Source organism: Hemitrygon akajei, chromosome 18 (genome assembly GCF_048418815.1).
Source record: "Hemitrygon akajei chromosome 18, sHemAka1.3, whole genome shotgun sequence".
In the NCBI taxonomy this organism is placed as follows: domain Eukaryota; kingdom Metazoa; phylum Chordata; class Chondrichthyes; order Myliobatiformes; family Dasyatidae; genus Hemitrygon; species Hemitrygon akajei.
The window spans coordinates 25,958,259-25,977,317 of record NC_133141.1 but is presented as its reverse complement, the minus strand read 5'-3'; the positions used below and the strand labels follow the sequence as shown (position 1 = coordinate 25,977,317).

Genomic DNA, 19,059 nt, shown 5'->3' with positions numbered 1-19,059 from the left:
GGATTCCTTAACCTTAAGCTCTTTAATCACCTCCGGATCATTGCACAACACCCAATCCAGCACAGCCAGTCCCCTAGTGTGCTCAACAACAAGCTGTTCTAACAAGCCAACACTTGGACATTCTACAAATTCCCTCTCTTGCGGCCCAGTATTGGCCTGGTTTTCCCAATCCACTTTCACGTTAAAATCCCCAACGATTATCATGACATTGCCCTTCTGACACGCCTTTTCTATCTCCTGTTGTAATTTGTAATCCACAACCCAACTGCTGTTTGGAGGCCTGTATACAACTGCCATTAGGGTCCTTTTACCCTTGCCATTTCTTAACTCAACCCATAGAGACTCTACACCTTCCGATCCTAGGTCATCCCTTTCTAATGATTTTATATTATTTATTATACACAGGACCACACCACCCCTCTGCCTACTAACCTATCTTTCTGACACACCGTATACCCTCGGACGTCCAGCTCCCAATGGCAGCCATCCTTTAGCCAAGTTTCAGAGATGGCCACAACATCATACTTGCCTATCAGTAGCTGAATTTCAAGATTGTCCATTTTATTTCTTATGCTGTGTGCATTCAAATATAACACTTTCAGTCCAGTATTTGTTGCTTTCTGTTTTACCTGCACCACGCCTCTATTGCCCTGTAAATCATCCCACCAACTGTGATTATGACTCATCTCCTGCCTGACCTTTCTATCATCTCTGTTGCACGCTATCTTTGATTTATTTCTGTTTCCTCCTTCCTCAGCCCTATCATTATGGTTCCCATCCCCCTGTCAAATCGGTTTAAACCCTCCCTAACAGCTCTAGGATATTAGACCCCTTTGGGTTCAGGTGTAACCCATTCTTTTTGTATAGGTTGTACCTCCCTAGAAGAGGCCCCAATGATTGAGGAATTTGAAGCCCTATCCCCTACACCAGCCTCTCAGCCACACATTAATACACCTAATCATATTATTCTTGCACTCGCTGGCATGTGGCACAGGCAGCAATCCTGAGATTACTGCCCTGGAGGTCCTGCTTTTCAGCTTCCTACCTAACCCCCTGAATTCTCTCTTCATGACCTTCTCCCTTTTTCTACCTATGTCATTGGTACTAACACTTACCAAGACTTCGGGCTGTTCACCCTCTCCCTTCAGAATACTCTGGACCCGATCTGAGACATCCTGTACCCTGGCACCTGGGAGGCAGCACAACATGCGGGTATCTCTATCAGGCTCACAGAATCTCCTGTCTGTTCCCTTCACTGTGGAATCCCCAAGATCCACTGCATTCCTCATCTTCTTCTCTCCCTTCGGTGCTTCCTGTGAGGTTCCTGTGAACATTTTCTGTCTCACTGCAGGGGAGATGTCCTTTCCAATATGTAAAATCCTCACACCCCTTCCATGTTTTCCCTTTCAAGAGCCACATGAATGACCACTGTGGCTCTGTTAGACCAGTCCCAGATCTGACTCACAACTAAACCGACACAGCCTAGTTGCTTCTTAGAAATTTTGCTGGTCTGATCAGCCCGATTTAAAATCCCAAGTTAAAGTTACCCTGCCTTTTTGACATGCTTATTTAAATTCTTCATTTATCTTTCCAGCCACTTCACAGTTATTACTAGGAACCCACCTCTGAGACAGAAAGAACGACAGAAAGAGATAAGTGGTAGAACAAACTTGTATTTCAGTAGCACTTTTCACAATATCTCAAAGTGCTTTTTGGTTTGAAATCTTGTAATGTAGGAAACATGGCAGCCAATTTGCAAAAAGCAAAATGCCAGAGACAGCAATGGGATAACACCACACCATGGACTAAAGATTTGGTCACGTGCATATGAAAATCCATTTTCTTTCTCATCATGGAATTCAGTTTCTATATTTTACAGGTCAAATTGTGCCACACTGAAAATCTAGCTGGCACTACTTTGTTGCAAATGACATTTCTGCCAATAATGGATTTGCCTTCATTTGGAGTGTTGCTTGGGAAAACAGATCACACTGTTCAGAGTTGAGCCTGCCACTGGACATGCTCAAATCCACCAGCTATTTCATAGTATTGCTTGATCTGTAGCAGCACACATTAAAGGAGCTTTCCCCATTGCGGGTACCAACTTAACACTGTGAGCCAAACTCAGACAGATTCATGGAGTCCATGGTGACCATAACTACCCATCTCCACTAATCTCATTCATCAGCACTTGGTCCATGGTCTTGGTGATTTAAGTGCTCATCCAGACACTGCTTAACATTGCGAGAGTCCCTGTCTTCACTACCCCTCAGGCAGTGTGTCCCAGATTCCAACCCCACCTCTGCGAGGATCCCTTCTAAAGTTCTTACCCTTATATTAAACCTATGCCCTCTGGTTTTAGACACTTATGTAATAGGGCAAAGTTTACTATCTACTCTATCTGTGCCTCTCATGTCCAGCCTCAGCCTCCTTTGCTCCAAGGAAAATGAGCCCAGCCTCTCCGATCTCTAAAGTTCCCTTTAAGTTAGATACTACCTCCACTCCCATCCTCATTTTGCTCCACACAAATTACCCAATCCCTCTAACCACTAGTCAACAAGCCAAGCCCTTGGACTCTCCCCTGCCTGTCTCTGCTGCCAGCCAGACCCTGCTACTTCCCTGCACCTGCTCTACCAAGCCACAGCACACATAGGAAAGTATAAAAGGGATCTCAGTAATGCCCAATGACTGAAGCCACTGTGAGAGCTCTAAGGTTTCTACGCTTTGTGTTTGAGGGACGAGGGATCTTTGACATAGGGCCAAGGCCCTTGAAATCACTGAAAGGCTCAGTTTAACATCACGTGTAAGAAACGTGGTCACATCAGTGCGCCTCCTTCCACCACGGCACTGTAGATGCAGCCTAGATGTTAACCTTAAAGGGCACAGATCTGAGTGAGCAACTGAGCCAAATGTAACACCTGAGAGACAGTTAGTCCTTCAAACACTACGTTCTATCTCATGGTTATCAGACTCTTGAATGGACTCTCATACACTGAAGATGAACTCGCGAGCTCCCAACCTTCCTCCTTTGGCCCCTTGCACTTTATTTCTCTGCCTTTATTTCACTTTCTCTGTGTCTCTAACATGATATTTTGTAGTCTGTTTTCCTTTAGTACCACCTCAATGTACTTATGATCTGTATGGATGGCGCATAAACTAAAGCTTCTCACTCTATCTCGGTAAATATGACAATAATAAACTAATACCAATTCCAATTAATTGGATCATTGTTGATCCATACCACAGCTCTGTTTATCCCTTGATATTCTTACCTAATAAAACACTATCACTGTCAGCATTGCACATAAATTTTCAAACTTCCTCCCAGCCACCCCGTGGAAAGGTGCGTCCTGCTTTCACCACTGAATTCACTTCTTCACTCTTCAGATCTTGCCCCCTTATTCTGAATTCCCTCCAAAGAGAAATCCATTTCTCTCCCTCAACCCTACTGAATAATTTTAAATATCTCAGCTACATTACCCCTCAATGTATACTCAAGGGGGATGATGCAAAGTAGTAGTTTTATCATAGTGTAACCATTTTAAGCCCTGGCATTATTCAAATACGTCTGCACTCCATCCTATTCAATGGCACCCTCATGTACTACAAACTAATTTTCATATACGTTACTTATATATCAATAAATTCCATCCTATCTCTAGGATGTGAACTTTATGCTGCCAAAGTCCAAAGTTCTGAAACTCTCCCAAACTCTCTGCCATTTGCTTTCTCCCTTCCTTAAGACAACTCTTCTGATAAAGTTTCTTATCATGTGACAAGATATCTTTAATAATACCCACTATTGAATTATGTTGGATAACCCTCCTGTGAACACAACCCAGGGCATTTTTATGCTGTTAAAGATGCTACACAAATGCAACTTTTTTGTCATTGCTATTGCTGTTCTGTCAGGGAGCTCTCACAAGGAGAGACATGCAATATATTGATCTCTAATCAAAATTCATCCCTGCTGAGCCAAGCAGATATTTCAAAAGTTTGTATAGATCCAGTCTCTGCTCAAAGTGAGTCCAAGGCAGGCAGTGTCTTGTTTCTTGGTTACAACTGAGTCACTAATGACAGGATGGCTAAGTCTTGATTACTGAAACAAGCAAAGTGAGTCATTGACACATTAAGTCAGTATCAGACAGCAGATGGAGCATCATATAGACACACAAGAATTGCAGATGCTGGAATCTGGAGCATAAAAACAAAGGCTGGAGGAAGTCAGCAGGTCAGACAGCATCTGTGGGAGGAATTGACAGTTGACATTTCTGTTCAAGACTTTGTCTGGACTGAAAGAGTGGAGGGGAGATAGTATAAAGAGCTGAGGTGAAGGGGTGGAGGTGATGGGTGGATCCAGTTGAGGAGGAGCAATCAGCAGATGGAGGAGGGGAGAGTGGAGATAGTGACACGGGCTGGGAGGTGAGAGGTGGAGGTGACAAAGGGCTGCAGATGGTGGGTCTGATCGGAGCGGAAAGTGGAGCATGGAACCAAATAATGGAGGAGGGTAGGGCAGATGGGAGCAATGGGAGGAGTGTGTGGATGATGGGGAGATGGAGTGGGTGGGAGAGAGGAAACTGACAGGATAATGGGGGCTGGATTGGGCGTAGGAGGAACTGGGTGGATCAGAAGAAGACAGAAAAGAAACAGAGAGGGAGCAGGTTACTGAAGTTGGAGAATTCAACATTTCTGCCATCGTATTATAGACTACCCAGGGGGAGTGTGAGGAATTGTTCTTCTATTTTGTGTTTAGCCTCTCCCTGATAGTGGAGAAGCCAAGGATAGACAGATAAGTGTAGGCATGGTGGGGGGAATTAAAATGGCTGGAAACCAGGAGCTCCAGACAGCCACGTGATGGTGCCCAGTGAAGCATTCACCTAGTCTGCAACTGGGTCTCTTTGATGTAGATAATCATTTAACTAGATCATCAACTAATCATTAAAGAGTTATTTATTCTGGCCGAATTGCATTATTAGTTTCAAATGAGGGAGAAAGGCTTTTATATTAACTGGGTCTGACACAGGTCAATTCTAATGTTCATCTTGTGATGACCAAGTGATTGAAGTGGTAGAACACAATAGAACAGGGGGTTATGTTATCTCAGATCCAGAAATGGACTTGAAACACAAATACATTTAAAATTTAGCCAGTTTAAAAAAAAGAATTATTGATTCTCTGCTCTGGAATTCCACCTTTAGTAGCCTTTATGTCTAAGTTCCCAGCTTTGCTAATAGCTCTTCATGAGGTGACTTATGTAAAACTTGGGCCCTAATCCTAAACACTGGAGCATATTGCTCAATTCCTTAAGAGCTCTTAGCTCTCTTGATACTGGGCACAACATTAAAGATTAGCTTCGGAGTCTCGTTCTTCCCGCCACTTCAGGGTGGCCCTTCTTCTTAGTTCTTTATCATACACTTAAACCTGTTTTTCAAGTAAAAAAGCCCGTGCTTCAGCTGGACATTTGCTTCTGGTGACTTGGGGTATCGGAATTCTTTGTAAGTTTTCTCGCTTTCATCAGCCTTGCTCCAGGGCAACTTGATCTTGGTGGCGTGATCCACAGTGACATCATCACATGACCCAACATGGAGAATGCCCAGTCCATCAATAAAAAACTCTGTCAACAGGAAGCATTGATATAATTATTAACTCAATTCACAAGGCAGCATCGACAGATTCAACAAGCCATTTTGCCTTATGCTTAATCTTCAACCCACAGAGAAATGCCAGCTCCCATGGGAAGAACCCATCAGACCATATGTCATAAGAAAAACATTAGGCCATCTGGCCCATCGAGTCTGGTCCACCATTTGATCATGGCTGATTTACTTTCCCTCTCAACCCCGTTCTCCTGCCTTCTCTCCATAACCTTTGACGCCCCAACTAATCAAGAACCTATCAACCTCTGCTTTAAATATACTCAATGACCTGGCTTCCATTGCCTCTATGGCAATGAGTTCCACAGATTCTCTACCCTCTGGGTAAAGTAACTCCTCCTCATCTTTGTTCGAAAGAGATGTCCTTTTATTCTGAGGCTGAGCCTTCTGGTCCTAGATTCTCCCACCATTCTCCATGCCCACTCTACCTAGGCCTTTCGGTATTTGGTAGGTTTCAATAAGATCCCTCCCCCCCTCATTTTTCTAAACTCCAGCAAGTTCAGGCCCAAAGCTGTCAAACAATCCTAATATGTTAACCCTTTCATTCCTGGGATCATTCTCATGAAACTCTTCTGGACCCACTCCAAAGCCAGCTCATTCTTCCATAGATATGGGGCCCAAACTGCTCACAGTCTCCTATCAGCCCTCTTCTCCATCCTCTTATTCACCTACACCTTTGCAACCTATTCCCTTACACACACGCCCTTCACTTGATTCCTTCGCCACATATCTTCACATTGTTGTTACTTTCTGCACCTCGTGGTGTTTCTTTCGCATTTGTCTATTTTTTGAAAGAGACGGAGTTGCTACTTCAACACTCAACCCAGCACAGATGGAAAGCGTGCAAGGAGCTGGCCGGATTCGAACCTGGGACCACTCGCCTCAAAGTCTGGTGTGGATGCCATTACACCACCAGCCAACATATCTACATACTGGGGGGCAATCTATAGTGGCCAATTAACCCACCAACCCGTACACATTAGGGATGTGGGAAGTCCTAAGATTGTTATTTCATTTAACCAATACACCATCACCGTCCCCTAGCCATAAGGTTGAGATATTTAAAACAGAAGTACTGACAGATCCAGAATAAATGGCAAACATATAGGAGAGCACAATGATGGTCGAGGAATCATCAGCTTCACTCCATGCTAGCCGCCCGCACCAAACACGCTGAAACTCATCACCTACTCACCTGAATGTGCCACCCTCGTTAGCCTGGGGTCGAACCCCACCTGCTGCACTTTGTCCGTGCGGGCCAGAAAGAAGTTGACCACGCCATCAGTGACCACGCAGTTCGGGAAGCCCTCCAACATGTGGTAGTGACCCATACGAGTGTGTAGGCAGTCACCTTCCTCTCCGCCTTGCTCCACACTGATCTGGTGTCGGAAAGTGGTGGCAAAGCCAGTTTTCTCTCGCACCGCCCCTCCAACCTGCAGTAGGGCACATGAGCAAAGGGGAGAACTCTAAACCACACTGGTACAAAATCAAGGTCCTCCTAAACATGTATGAGACCACAGCTCAAAGGACAGCTTTTATCCCGCTGTTATAAAACTCTTGAACAGGCCTATCATACGTTAAAGATGAACCCTTGATCACTGTGGCCCTTGCACCTGACTGTCTGCCTGCACTGTAACTGTAACACCTTATTCTCTACTTTACCATCTCAATGTGTCTGGATGGCATGCAAATGAACACTTTCCAATCTATTTCAGTACATGTGACAATAGTAAACCAATACTTCAGGGCTAACACATCTGTGTTGATTAACAACCACCCATTTACACCAGTCCCATTTTACCCTCCGCACATCCCCATCAACCCTCCCCTCCCCAACTCTAGCACTTATTCACACCCAAGTGGCAATTTACAGCAGCTAACTGACCCACTGACCTACATGCCTTTGGGATGTGGGAGCAAACCTGGTAGAAACCATGTGGTCACAGGGAGAGCGTGCAAACTCCACACAGACAGCGCCCAAGCTCAGAAGTTGTGTAAGGCAGCAGCTCTTCAAGCGTTGCCACTTTGCTGACCCCTTCTAATTATGTTAAGGCAGACATCGCTGGTAGAGCCCCAAACATGAGCTATAATGTTGAACAGCGAGCAATGGACATTTTAAATTTGGGATACTAGTGTAAAAAGTTGGGTCCCATGGGATCCAAGGCGAGTTGTCAAATTTAATTCAAAACTAGCTATGGGCCATACCAGTAATGTAATAATCAGGGTGGGCACATTTAACTTCAAAGAGACTGGGAAAATCAAATTGGTAAAGGCATTCTTGAAGGCGAGCTTATGCAACAGCTTCAAGTGAATTTCACAGAACAATATATTTGGACCTAATCTGGGAATGAAATATTTAAGACTTGGATTAATCACTAATATCTGAGTAAAATATCCTCTAGCAAAATACACTGATAATATGATAAAACTTCATGTTGACTTAATAGTGACCATTTTAAATCCTTAAGTCTTAAATAAATGTAATTACAGATTGTGGTGGACAAATTGGTAAATTAGTTTATTATTGTCACATGTACTGAGGTACAGTGAACACCTTTGCTCTATGCCATTCACACAGATCATTAGTGCATTGAGATAGTACAGTCGGCCCTCCTTATCCACGAGGGATTGGTTCCGGCACCCCTCGCGGATACCAAAAAACACGGATGCTCAAGTCCCTTATTCAACCTGTCCCAGTGCAGTGGTTTTTAGGACCCAGCGGAACCCCGGACTTTATTTAACATGTTTCCGTGCGGTGGACATTAGGACCTGGCGGCGCAGCTCTGAATCCGCAGTGCTTCTGTTCACAAAAGTAATCACAATGACGATTGAAAATAAGGCGGAAGTAATAAAGCGATCGGAAAGAGGTGAAACGTCATCTGTCATTGGAAAAGCGTTAGGCTACAGTCGGTCAACGATCGGAACAATTTTAATGGAGCATGTGAAAGGCCCTGCCCCGATGAAAGCTACAATTATTACTAAGCAACGCAGTGGTTTAATTATTGAAATACATAAGTTTGTTAAGTGTTTTATATGCATAGAAATGTAAAATATATACTATATACTAAGAAAAACATTTGACCAACTGACGCTAAATAATACCGGATGTACCTGTTCCAACTTCAAATCCGACTTAAAGACAGACTCAGGAACGGAACTCATTCATAACCCGGGGACTGCCTGTACTTTTAAATCATCTCTAGATTACTTATAATACCTAATACAATGTAAATGCTATGCAAATAGTTGTTATACTGTATTGCTTAGGGAATAATGACAAGAAAAAATAGTCTGTACATGCTCAAACAACGAGTGCTGGAGAGGGAACTTCCAGGTTTTCCCGATCCGCGGTTGGTTGAATCCGTGCATGTGGAATCCGCGGATAAGGAGGGCCGACTGTACAAGGGAAGACAATAAATGAGCGTAAAGTGCAGTACAGGAAGATAACACAGTGCAAAGAATTCCATCTCAAGAATGAGTCTGGTGAACCTTCACTGCACAGTAGGATGGAAGGTGAGGAGCAGAGGAACGTTGTCTATTCTCTGTCCAGGAACGGGGGTTGAGAGCAGAGGTACGGGAAATGGATGAGATGTGGTCAAAAGCTCTGTCACCTTTGGCAGAGAGGGAGGCACGATTCAGAAAGAAGGAAGACACCTCAGAGGTACCTGTGTGGAAAGAGGATGGGAGGGAATCTGAAACTAGGGGGTATGGTTTCAGAATGAGCGGTCACCCTCTAAAGGCGGAGACAAGGCTGGTAATCTGGAATGTGCTGCCAGGGGAGATGGTGGAATCAGACACAATCAATATGTTTAAGAGGCATTTAGACAGATACTTAAATAGGAAAGAGAGTGAAGGATATGTTCCTATATTGTGGGCAAATGGAATCAAAATCAATGGACAGAAATGTCAACATGGACAAGGTGGGCCAAAGTGCCAGGTTCAGTACTGTACCACTCCATGACTCTTTAAGGAAGACCTTGTTCTTTCAGAAGGTTGTAAGTGTCTGGAGCTCTTCCTCAAGAGAGCCGTGGAGGCAAGGTCATTGAATATCTTTCCCAGAGACTTTCTCTCAGGGTGGAAACGGCTAATACGAGGGGGCACCATTTTAAGGTGGCTGCAGGAAAGTGTAGGGAAGGATGTCAGAGGTAGGTTTTTTTAAACGCAAAGAGTGGTGGATGCATGGAATGCCCTAGAAGGGTGGCAGATACATTAGGAGCATTCAAGAAACTCTTAGATAGGCATTTAGATGATGGAAGAATGGAGAACTATGCAGGAAGGAAAGGTTAGATTTATCTTAGAGTATGTTAATAGGCCGGCACAAGATCGTGGGTCAAAGGGTCTATACTGTGCTGCAATGTTCTATTTTCTAAAAAAATATAATGAAGAATGTAATTGACAAGATTCTACAAGTTTGTAAGAGTCTGCAGCGGAGGTGAAAAGTTATGGAGAACACACATGGAAGGTTGAAGCCAATCAGCAGTCATGCAGAATGGTCGAGCAGCCCTGAGATGCTGAGCAACCTATCTCTTACATTCATAAGTCCAGTAGCTGCCAGCCAGACAACAATATCAATACTGGGTAAATGGTAAATGACTGGTTCTGCAGTCCAGATGGGAGTACATCCCAGGGTGCCCTGATCCTACACAAGAGTGACTTCCTGACAACTGAAATATTAAAACTCAGGTCTTACCAAGTCCAGTGTTGTTTTCTCCAAAATGTCCACTAGCTTTTCAACCTTGGTATTGGCAGTAAAAATGAAGTCATCGTCCACCCAGAGTAGATACTTGGTTGTGACTTGGGAGATAGCCAGGTTCCGTCCAGCAAACCAACCCTGTGGAGATCATACATGTGTTATTTCTCAACAAACTCACAGACTTCATCTTCTCTCTCACACATATATCCAAGTAAATGTCCATGACGCAGCTCAATCAGACCTCTCTTTCCTCACTTACTATGAATTGGCAGCAAAGAGAGTTGAAGGGACAAGGGACAGTTGGAAAGCTGTTTTTACATGGGGTATTTTTGGTAGCTTAATGGCAAGTTTCACTCAATAACAGCTCTTCTGTACTCTGGTGTGGCTTAAGAGTGTGTTTAACTGCTGATGGCTAGAATGGATACTCGAAATGGAATGAGATATGCTATAAAACTGCCATCCCACCCCGGCCAAGTGCAGAAATCTAAAAGGCAGCAGTCATTAAGAGTTTTCAGGGATGAGAATGATCCTCTGTCTCACTTGTTCTCAACATCTAATGTCTACCAAAATTGTTGCTGTGGTGGACAGTGAGGAAAGTTGCCCAAATTTACAACAGGATCTAGATCTATGGGCAAAGCAGATAGAATCTAACTCAGTCGAGTGAGAAGTGATGCATTTTGTGGAGTTAAACAGGGCAGGGTTTACACAGTAAATGACAGGGCCCTGGGGAGTTCTGTAGAACAGAGAGAATAAGGGGTACAAGTACATGGTTCCCTGAAAGTGGTGACACAGGTAGTTGGGGGAGTTATGGAAATATTTGCTGGATGGCTGTAGTGGAGTTGGCTGCCCAAATGACCCATATCTATGTTGTACCTCTCTCTGACGCAATGAGTGTTCCGGGTGCAGTATATTTGTATATCTACACAAAACTACCAAAATTTACCTAAATTTCTTAAATAAAATCGCAGCCCAGTGAATGAAAAAGGAAGCAAAGGCTGAATTTAAAATGGATTGCAGGATCAAAACCAGTCGTGGCAAATGACTCTCTTTAGGGGGAGCGATGTTTACTAGGTTTCAGTCCTGTTGTGATATATGTTCAAGGGTTAAAGGTATCAGGCATGATTTTAAAATTGGAAATGACACAAAACTAATAAGTGTAATTAACTTATTAAGTGTAAGTGTAAGTAACTTACTGTGAGCAACACAGTAAGGAACCTCAAGCAAACAGCATGTGGAAAAGTGCGAGGTGTTACAGTTTGGAAAAAAATACATGAGGAGTGGCAATGCAAGTACAACAAAAGGATACAAGCCCATGTTATCACTTAAGTTAGATGTTGAGAACAATACAGATATGCGTTTGAAATTTGCTGCATGGAATTTCCCCTTGTCTGTCCATTGTGCCTGCTCTCAATTTACTTCGGGTAACTTTCTTGTTACCAAGGAAGAACTGCCTCTTGCTGCATACAAGGCAGAGTCAGGGGAAACGGCTGACACTAGAGGTTCCTTGGATCTACACAGGAGCAGACTACCCTCATGGAGGTGAGGCCATCAACCTGAACCACCAGAGGATTTGGTTTTTGTTCTGTAGACCAATAGATTTCTAAAGCCCCTGCCTCCCAACATCATTATATTCACAGGAGCATGGCTGAGGTTAGTTGGACTTGGGCAACCTTTCTCCTCCAGGAAGAAGGGTGTCAGAGTTTCCAGAGGCTAGAGATGCATCTACATGCCCTGGTTTTACAGTGAATTAAACCTCAGTAGGGTCAGCACTGGAGAATGACAAAACCAACACCCCCAGGGTAAGAGCTGCTCAGTATTTAGAACATGTTCTGATGGTGAGCTCATTTCTATTCAGTTCACCTCATTAATCTGCCAAAGGTTTTCTGGATGTGGTTTCGACTGTTAAGGTATCCACAAAATACATCAGCAGTAATAATAATTCTCTTCATTCCCAAGGTCCAAGACCCAACCCCCCCCCCCAACCCCACAACTCTTCCCAAATTCCCAGTCCACACTAAATCCAGTTCACCCACCTCACTGCCTTCACTGACTCTCGGATTCCCACCACACACATTAGCAACAAAACCTTCAGAACTCTGGCCCCCACAGTCTCAGCTGCTTCCCTCAAGCTGGTTTTGATTCAGACATGGCCATAAAACCAACCTCTTTGGCAATGGCCTCAGCCACCTTCTCTAATATCCTTGCTTTCTCAGTTCAAGACAGATATCCAAGTGCAAAACACCTTGAGATATTCTGTGCATTACAGGCAGAATATGTAATGTCAATATGCTTTACTGATAGTAAGGAACAATGTATCAGGACTGGAAAACATTGCCTGCATCTTCGATTCTATAATATATTATGCAGTACCTGTATTATATAGTCAGTCCAACTATTTTTCATGGGGCTTAGTATCACCAAGGAAATCAAGAAAGCAATATGTTATCTTTAACATCACAAAACATCTCAAGGTGCATTCCAGCAGTGTTATCACACAGCATTTGACAGTAAGCTGTACATGGAGAAGGAAGGACAAATGATTGTAAGTATGGCTACAGAGAGAAGTTTGAAGAAGCATCACAGAGGGAAAAAGTGGAAGAGAAGAGAAGACAAATGAAGAGGCAATGTTGATGCAATGCAAGGTAAGGGTTAGAGAAGGAAAGGCCATCCGTGGACAAAGTCTTCCACATTCTGTTCAGCTCCTATTCAGGATATCAATACAGGTAGTTCTGCTATTATGACGTGGTTGCATTCCTAAGAAACTTACCGTCATATAAAATTGAGTCATAAAGACAGGTTGGGGCTAGAGAGTTTCATACTTGCAATAACTAACTTATTTTTTTCCTGCAGTGTTTTCAAAAATAAAGATGTTTTTAATAGCTAGGAGCTTATTCTGTTACTGGAAGCCAAAAGTACTAAAGGCTGTATGTCATGTTGTTAATACATATCATTGCAGAAATATCAATTGAAGCGATGGCTTGTCAACTTCCAAAGTAACTCCTGTCAGTGTCCTCCCACAATGAATGTGGCGCCTGTGTTCTTCAGAGACACTGCTGGCTGATTACTGGGTGGAGGTTACAGGGAATCAGGGTTTTATAAGCATTTTGGCCCATATAATGCAAATAGCATTCCCTAATCCATCAATTTCATTATACCCAATTGACGTTATGTAAACACCCGTTATAGCAGAACTACCCGTATTAACAAAGGGAGAGTGCAAATGTATCAACCTTTGAAAGTGCTACATAATATTGATGCTCACGGTATAAATAGCTGGTTTCCTTCTTAAACTACTGTTTATATGTTTTCTTATATTCTGCCCTGCCTAACATCTGCACCCTTCTTCTCTTGTTCCATTTCCCATGCTGGGATGGCAGGGAGAAAAATCTCTTCCCAACACTCTGGAAATGGCCAACAAGAGGTTTGTGGATATTTGTCTCTGTTGTTTTTCTCTTCTTAAGCAAACAATAAGATGAGAAACCTCCTCCTGTATTGACCTGGCAATCTCCAATTGTCTCCTTCAAAAGTAGCAAGAGATACAATATTGTTCCTAAATTCTCGCTATCTCCCTCAGTTACCACATATCCATATGTTGTACACACCCAACTAATGCCTACTTGTTTGGTTCTTGCCTCATTTAGTAAAGAGAAACCATACTACACCTTCCCAAATGGCATGATGTAATGCTCAATAAATGGTCCTTCAATCTTTTGTGGTTTGTTGCTGTCATCCGCGATTACAATGGTGACATTGGGATAAAACTTCCTAATGCTCGATATCAGCTCCCTCAGCTTGTCGTACCTTAAGAATGTTTTGGTTGCTATAGTCACCAATGCACTGATGTTATATCCTAAAACACAGAGAATAGTTAGTGACCACCTTTACTTTGAAGTGATTTATTAGATATAACACACTCTTTCCATATCATGCCGCTGAACTGCCCCATCCCTGGGCCTATGAGTTATTGGAGAGGAAGCAGCCAATCAGGCCCTAAAGCCTGTTCCATCATTTGGCAAGTTCACAGCTAATCTGTACCATGGGGGTGTTAAGGGAGATATCAATGTCACTTTTGGTTGCTCTTGGTTTAGTCCAAAGCATAACAAGGTGAGGATTTGGCATGAAGTTAGCTCATGATATATTTTCTAATTTTTTTCTTCATATCTATCTTTCTCACTCTCTTTATCAGTTGATTTTTTGCCACCTTATTTTTTCGTATGGTTTTAAAAACAAATAAAACGACAGATGCTGGAGATCTGAAATCAAAACAGAAAATGCTGGAAATACTCAACAGTTCACGCAGCATCTGCAGAGACGGGGGAAGAATAATGTTTCAAGTCGACAGAAGTAGGAAATGTTAAAAAAGAAATATTTCTAGGTTTCTGGAGAAGGGGAAGAGCAAAGGGAACAAAAGGGGGAGGTCTGTGATGGGATGGAGAACGGAGATGACTGAGTGACAAGCGATAGTGGACAAGCTGGGGAAGTCAGCTGAGAAGGAGGCGTGAATACCAGGAGATAAATGAAACTTGAAATACCTGAAGGGAAGAGTGACAACATATAGTATGTTGAAAATGTGAAAAACCAAGAGGACTGGCTGGTTATCTGAGAGTGAATTAGGATTCAACACTGAATTCACCAGTTTCAGGTAACTAACCATTCCAGCTTGTGTCTAACCTTTCCAACATGCTGTATGTTTTCTCACTCCAGGTATTTTTGATTCATATCTCTTCTCTTCACACCTCTTCCCCCTCAACCAGCCCACCATCTTGCATCACTGAGGCTGCCCACTCCCCACCACATCACAGGCCTTTTTTTTTGTTCTACCTGTCCCTCTCCTTTTAACCCAAAACTGCAACACAAAACTTAGTTCGTTTTTAACTCCTCCCAGATATGACAAAGGGTTTTTGACCAGAAATATTGACCCTATTTTCCCCTCCACAAATGCTGCCTGAACTGGTTTGTGTTTCTGGCATTAACTGTTGGAATATTCTTCATGTTAATTAACATGTTCTAAAATGATTCCTTAAAAGAGGAAGGCATGCTAATAAAAATCCAAACACAAAGCATCAATTCAGTTTACCTAGCTGAATTTGGCTAGACCACATCAGCCACTTCTGTTGCAAGGAACTTTATTTGCAATACACATTTACACGTAATAGGGACCAGGATGTGGGCATATAGTGTGGTATCATACACATGATTATGGTTAGCCAAGGTGGTAGTGATGCACCATCAATAACTCTCGGAGATGGGAGGCAAAAGATAAGCTTCTACTAGCTGCAAACGTGACCATGACATCTCGGAGACTGAGGGAGGAGCAGTGCCTCCAACCGCCTTTATACAGGGGTCTGTGGGAGGAGCCACAGGAGCAGTCAGCAGAGGGGCATGTCCAGACAGGTATATGTAGTTCACCACAGAGGGATACATGGGATTTCAGTCAGAAAGGTTTCTGTTGTGCTTTAGATGACATTTATCACTCATATGTTGCCACCAAAGAAGATCGTTCTCTACAAGAGCCTCCTGTAATTGGTTGCTGTACATTGCAGCATTGAAAAAAAAGCTTGCAAGGTGATTTGGCATGCCTGTGAAACCATGAAACAGAAGTCTTTCTGCCAAGGTTGAGGTCAATACTGGGATAGCCACTGTTATAGGGTGTTGTGAACTACAGATGTTAAGCTGCCTGCCAGGGAGACATTCAGCCAAAAGACTGCAGTGATGCTCCCCTGGAAGAGCATAATCAAGTTTAATAATCGAGTGGAACGAAATGTGGTCAGCCAGAAAAGCTGCAACCCTACAAAGTATAAAGTTCCTGCCTTGCTTCAGTAGTGGTCACTATACTGATTATTACATTTGCATTTTGAGATATTCTCATGAGAACTTGCTTCATAGCTTGGTGTGAATGTGGAGCACTGCCTTGGCCATCCACAGAAACACACCTTTAGATGCTTCAGTGGGAATACAAATCAGGAGAGACATTAAGCGTCCACATTTCACACCACAGCATGAAGTCAAAACTTAGCCACATGACGGTTCAAGTCAGGCACAGAGCTGCTGACACATCAGTATTCGCAACAGGCTTTACATGTCAAGGGAAATTCAGTGTCTTGGGATCTGCTGCTCTTTTCGTTTTGTTAATTCCACTCGTTTTAAATCCTTAACTCATCTGATTTTTATTTGGTGACTGAGATGGTCAGCTGATGAGTGTGCTGTGGTATTATTTAGTGGTGTGGACAAGGACAACTGCTTCTTATGGGGATGTGTGAAACACTGGAGACACCAGAGACTGCAGACACTGGAATCTGGAACATCAAACAACGTGCCGGAGGAACTCAGTGGGTCTAGCAGAGGGAAGGAATTACCAATATTTCAGGTCAAAACCTTGCATCAGGACTTGACTTCCACAGATGCTGCTCAACCCACGGAGTTCTTCCAATGGATTGCTTGTTGTATGAAACTGTGGCTTTAACTTTCCAAATGCTTCGGTCACCTTTTGGCTCACTCACTACAGTATGTGCACCCGTTTGTGGCGGTGGGTCTTAGTCCTCAGCCCATTTTGTAGTTCCTTGCTAAAAGCAGCGTACATTTATAACATGAGTATCAATCTTCCAACTTAGAATCATCTGTCTTACACAACTCCTTTATAATACATCAGAATCAAATTTGAGGGGGATCCCATTGGAGTCGCACAACCTCTGGGCACCAGTCCCTCTCACTCCTCTGAAATGTCAGGCTCCCACAGAGATACAGTACAAAGAGGTCTAATGTGCAGCTAGAATCTTCAAGTGAGATCCACAGCTGTCAACTTTGCATGGGCAATGTGTCACAAGAGCTCCCATCTTTAACTATGAGTCAGTGGTGGAGAAGTCACTGGAAAAAAAGTCCAGAGGAAAAGGATTTATCTGCACTTGGAAAGGCAAGGGTTAATCAAGTTGAGGTTAATCAAAGGCAGGGAGCGTCACATGGTTTGTTGGGGAAATCCTGTCTGACCAATGTGACTGAATTTTTTTGTGGAATTAACAAGTATGTTGACAAGGGTAATATAGTTGATTCAGTCTACATGGACCCTTGGTAACATCCCACAAGGAAGGTGGTTTAAAATGTTAGATGATATCGGATCCAAGGCAATGTAGCAAATTGGATCCAAAATTGGCTTGGTGATGGTGGTAGTGGAGGGTTGTTTTTGTGATTGGAAGCCTGTGATCAGTGATGGATACCATGAATCAGCACTGGGAGTGCTTCCTACATACATTGAAATATTATATATATAAAGGGTATGATTAGGAAGTTCACAGTTGATGTGAAAACTTGGGAGATCATGAGGAAGGTGATCTTTGGCTAAAGAACAAGATTGATAAAGTGGGGCAGGGAAATCTGAAAAACGTGAGGTGATAATTTTTGCGAGGATTATTAACGCTTGGACAAAGCATCGTAGGAAAGACTGGAGAGCAGAAAACCCTTCATGTACAAGTCTCAGGATCCCTAAAGGCAGGTAGACAATGTAGTGATGAAGGTATATGGGATACATGACTTCATTAGCTGGGACACAGAATGAGGTTTTGGCCCAACTTTATACAATATTTGTTAGGCCACAGCTGGAGTACTGTGTGTGGTTCTTTTCACCACACTGTGGCTGCACTGGAGAGGGGGCAGAGGAGATTCAGCTGGATGCTGCCTGGGATGGAACGTTTCCTCAGAGTGGAAAAGACTGACAGGGAATGTGACAGTGGCTGCTTAAGGTTGTTATAGCCGGCGGTGGTGGTGGGGATAAGCTCCCACTACATATTAAACGCTCCCAGTGGTGTGCATCTCAAAAAGCCTCTGTCAACCAGATACAGCTCCTGGCTTTCATGTGCGGCTTAGCTACTAGCCTGGTGAAACCATTTCTACTGACAGGAGAAGGGGCAAAGGCGGGCTACTGGTCTTAAAACCAGTCACTTCGGGCAGATGGGGCTCGTCAGCTGTGGTCGGTCGCTCATCGAGGAGAAAGAAAACTTTGATCTCAAACCTCCGCTGCCTTGTGGCTATACCCACTCGTGGGGAAGGCTTCGGGAGTAAACCCCGAGGGAAGTCTGGAGCTGGAGTCCCTGAGGCAGTCCTACTGACTGGCAACTCCTGCGACACTGCCTGTACCAAATTGTATCGGTCTCTGCCGTTCCTCTGGGTTCATCAGCTGCATGGAGGCGGGGAGCCTGCTACGTGGGCAACAGCTTGCTCTCCATATCACACAGCCCAGGCTTGTGTATCCAGACAGCGAGGACACAATATCCATGGTCAACTCCGACCGATGAAGGCCTTCGCTTCACCTCACATAATAACGGGCACGGGTAAGGTAGCCAGTGAGAAACATCACCTTTTAGCAGAAGGATCTATATCTAGAGCCCATAGGTTTAAAGCAAGTTGTAGGAGATATAGAGGAGATTTGAGGAAGAACATTTTCACCCGGGGAGTGGTTAAAATCTGGAATGCACTGCCTGAGGGGGTGGTCTAAGAAGTATTTAGGTGGCCAGTTGAAATCCAAATGCATAGAAGGCTACAGACCCAATGTTGGGAAATGGCACAACCCAGAGAGCTGGGCTCAAAGTCAATATTTCTCCTTTAATAAGGAGCAAAAATGAAATAGATACAATGGTCACTCATCTCATTGCCTTTACTGGGATCTTGCAATGCACAAAGTGGCTACTTTACTTGAATAGTTAATAACAATCAGTACATTTC

The 19,059-nt window shown here is 43.5% G+C and overlaps 1 protein-coding gene across 7 annotated transcripts in view; it reads right to left on the bottom strand.

The window, feature by feature from the left end:
• Nucleotides 1-390: 390 nt before the first annotated feature.
• Nucleotides 391-19,059, bottom strand: part of b4galnt1b (beta-1,4-N-acetyl-galactosaminyl transferase 1b) — a 129,351-nt gene continuing 110,682 nt past the window's right edge. For 6 of the 7 annotated variants that reach the window (XM_073071141.1, XM_073071142.1, XM_073071140.1 and 3 more), the window contains 4 exons: nt 14,010-14,197; nt 10,345-10,485; nt 6,850-7,087; nt 392-5,614 (listed from right to left, as the gene is read on the bottom strand). In XM_073071141.1, coding sequence (XP_072927242.1) covers nt 5,397-5,614; nt 6,850-7,087; nt 10,345-10,485; nt 14,010-14,197 — 785 coding nt within the window. In that variant the 3' untranslated portion in view covers nt 392-5,396. Of the gene's footprint in view, nt 5,615-6,849; nt 7,088-10,344; nt 10,486-14,009; nt 14,198-19,059 lie in introns of all 7 variants that reach the window. The other variant, XM_073071145.1, reaches the window with a different exon arrangement.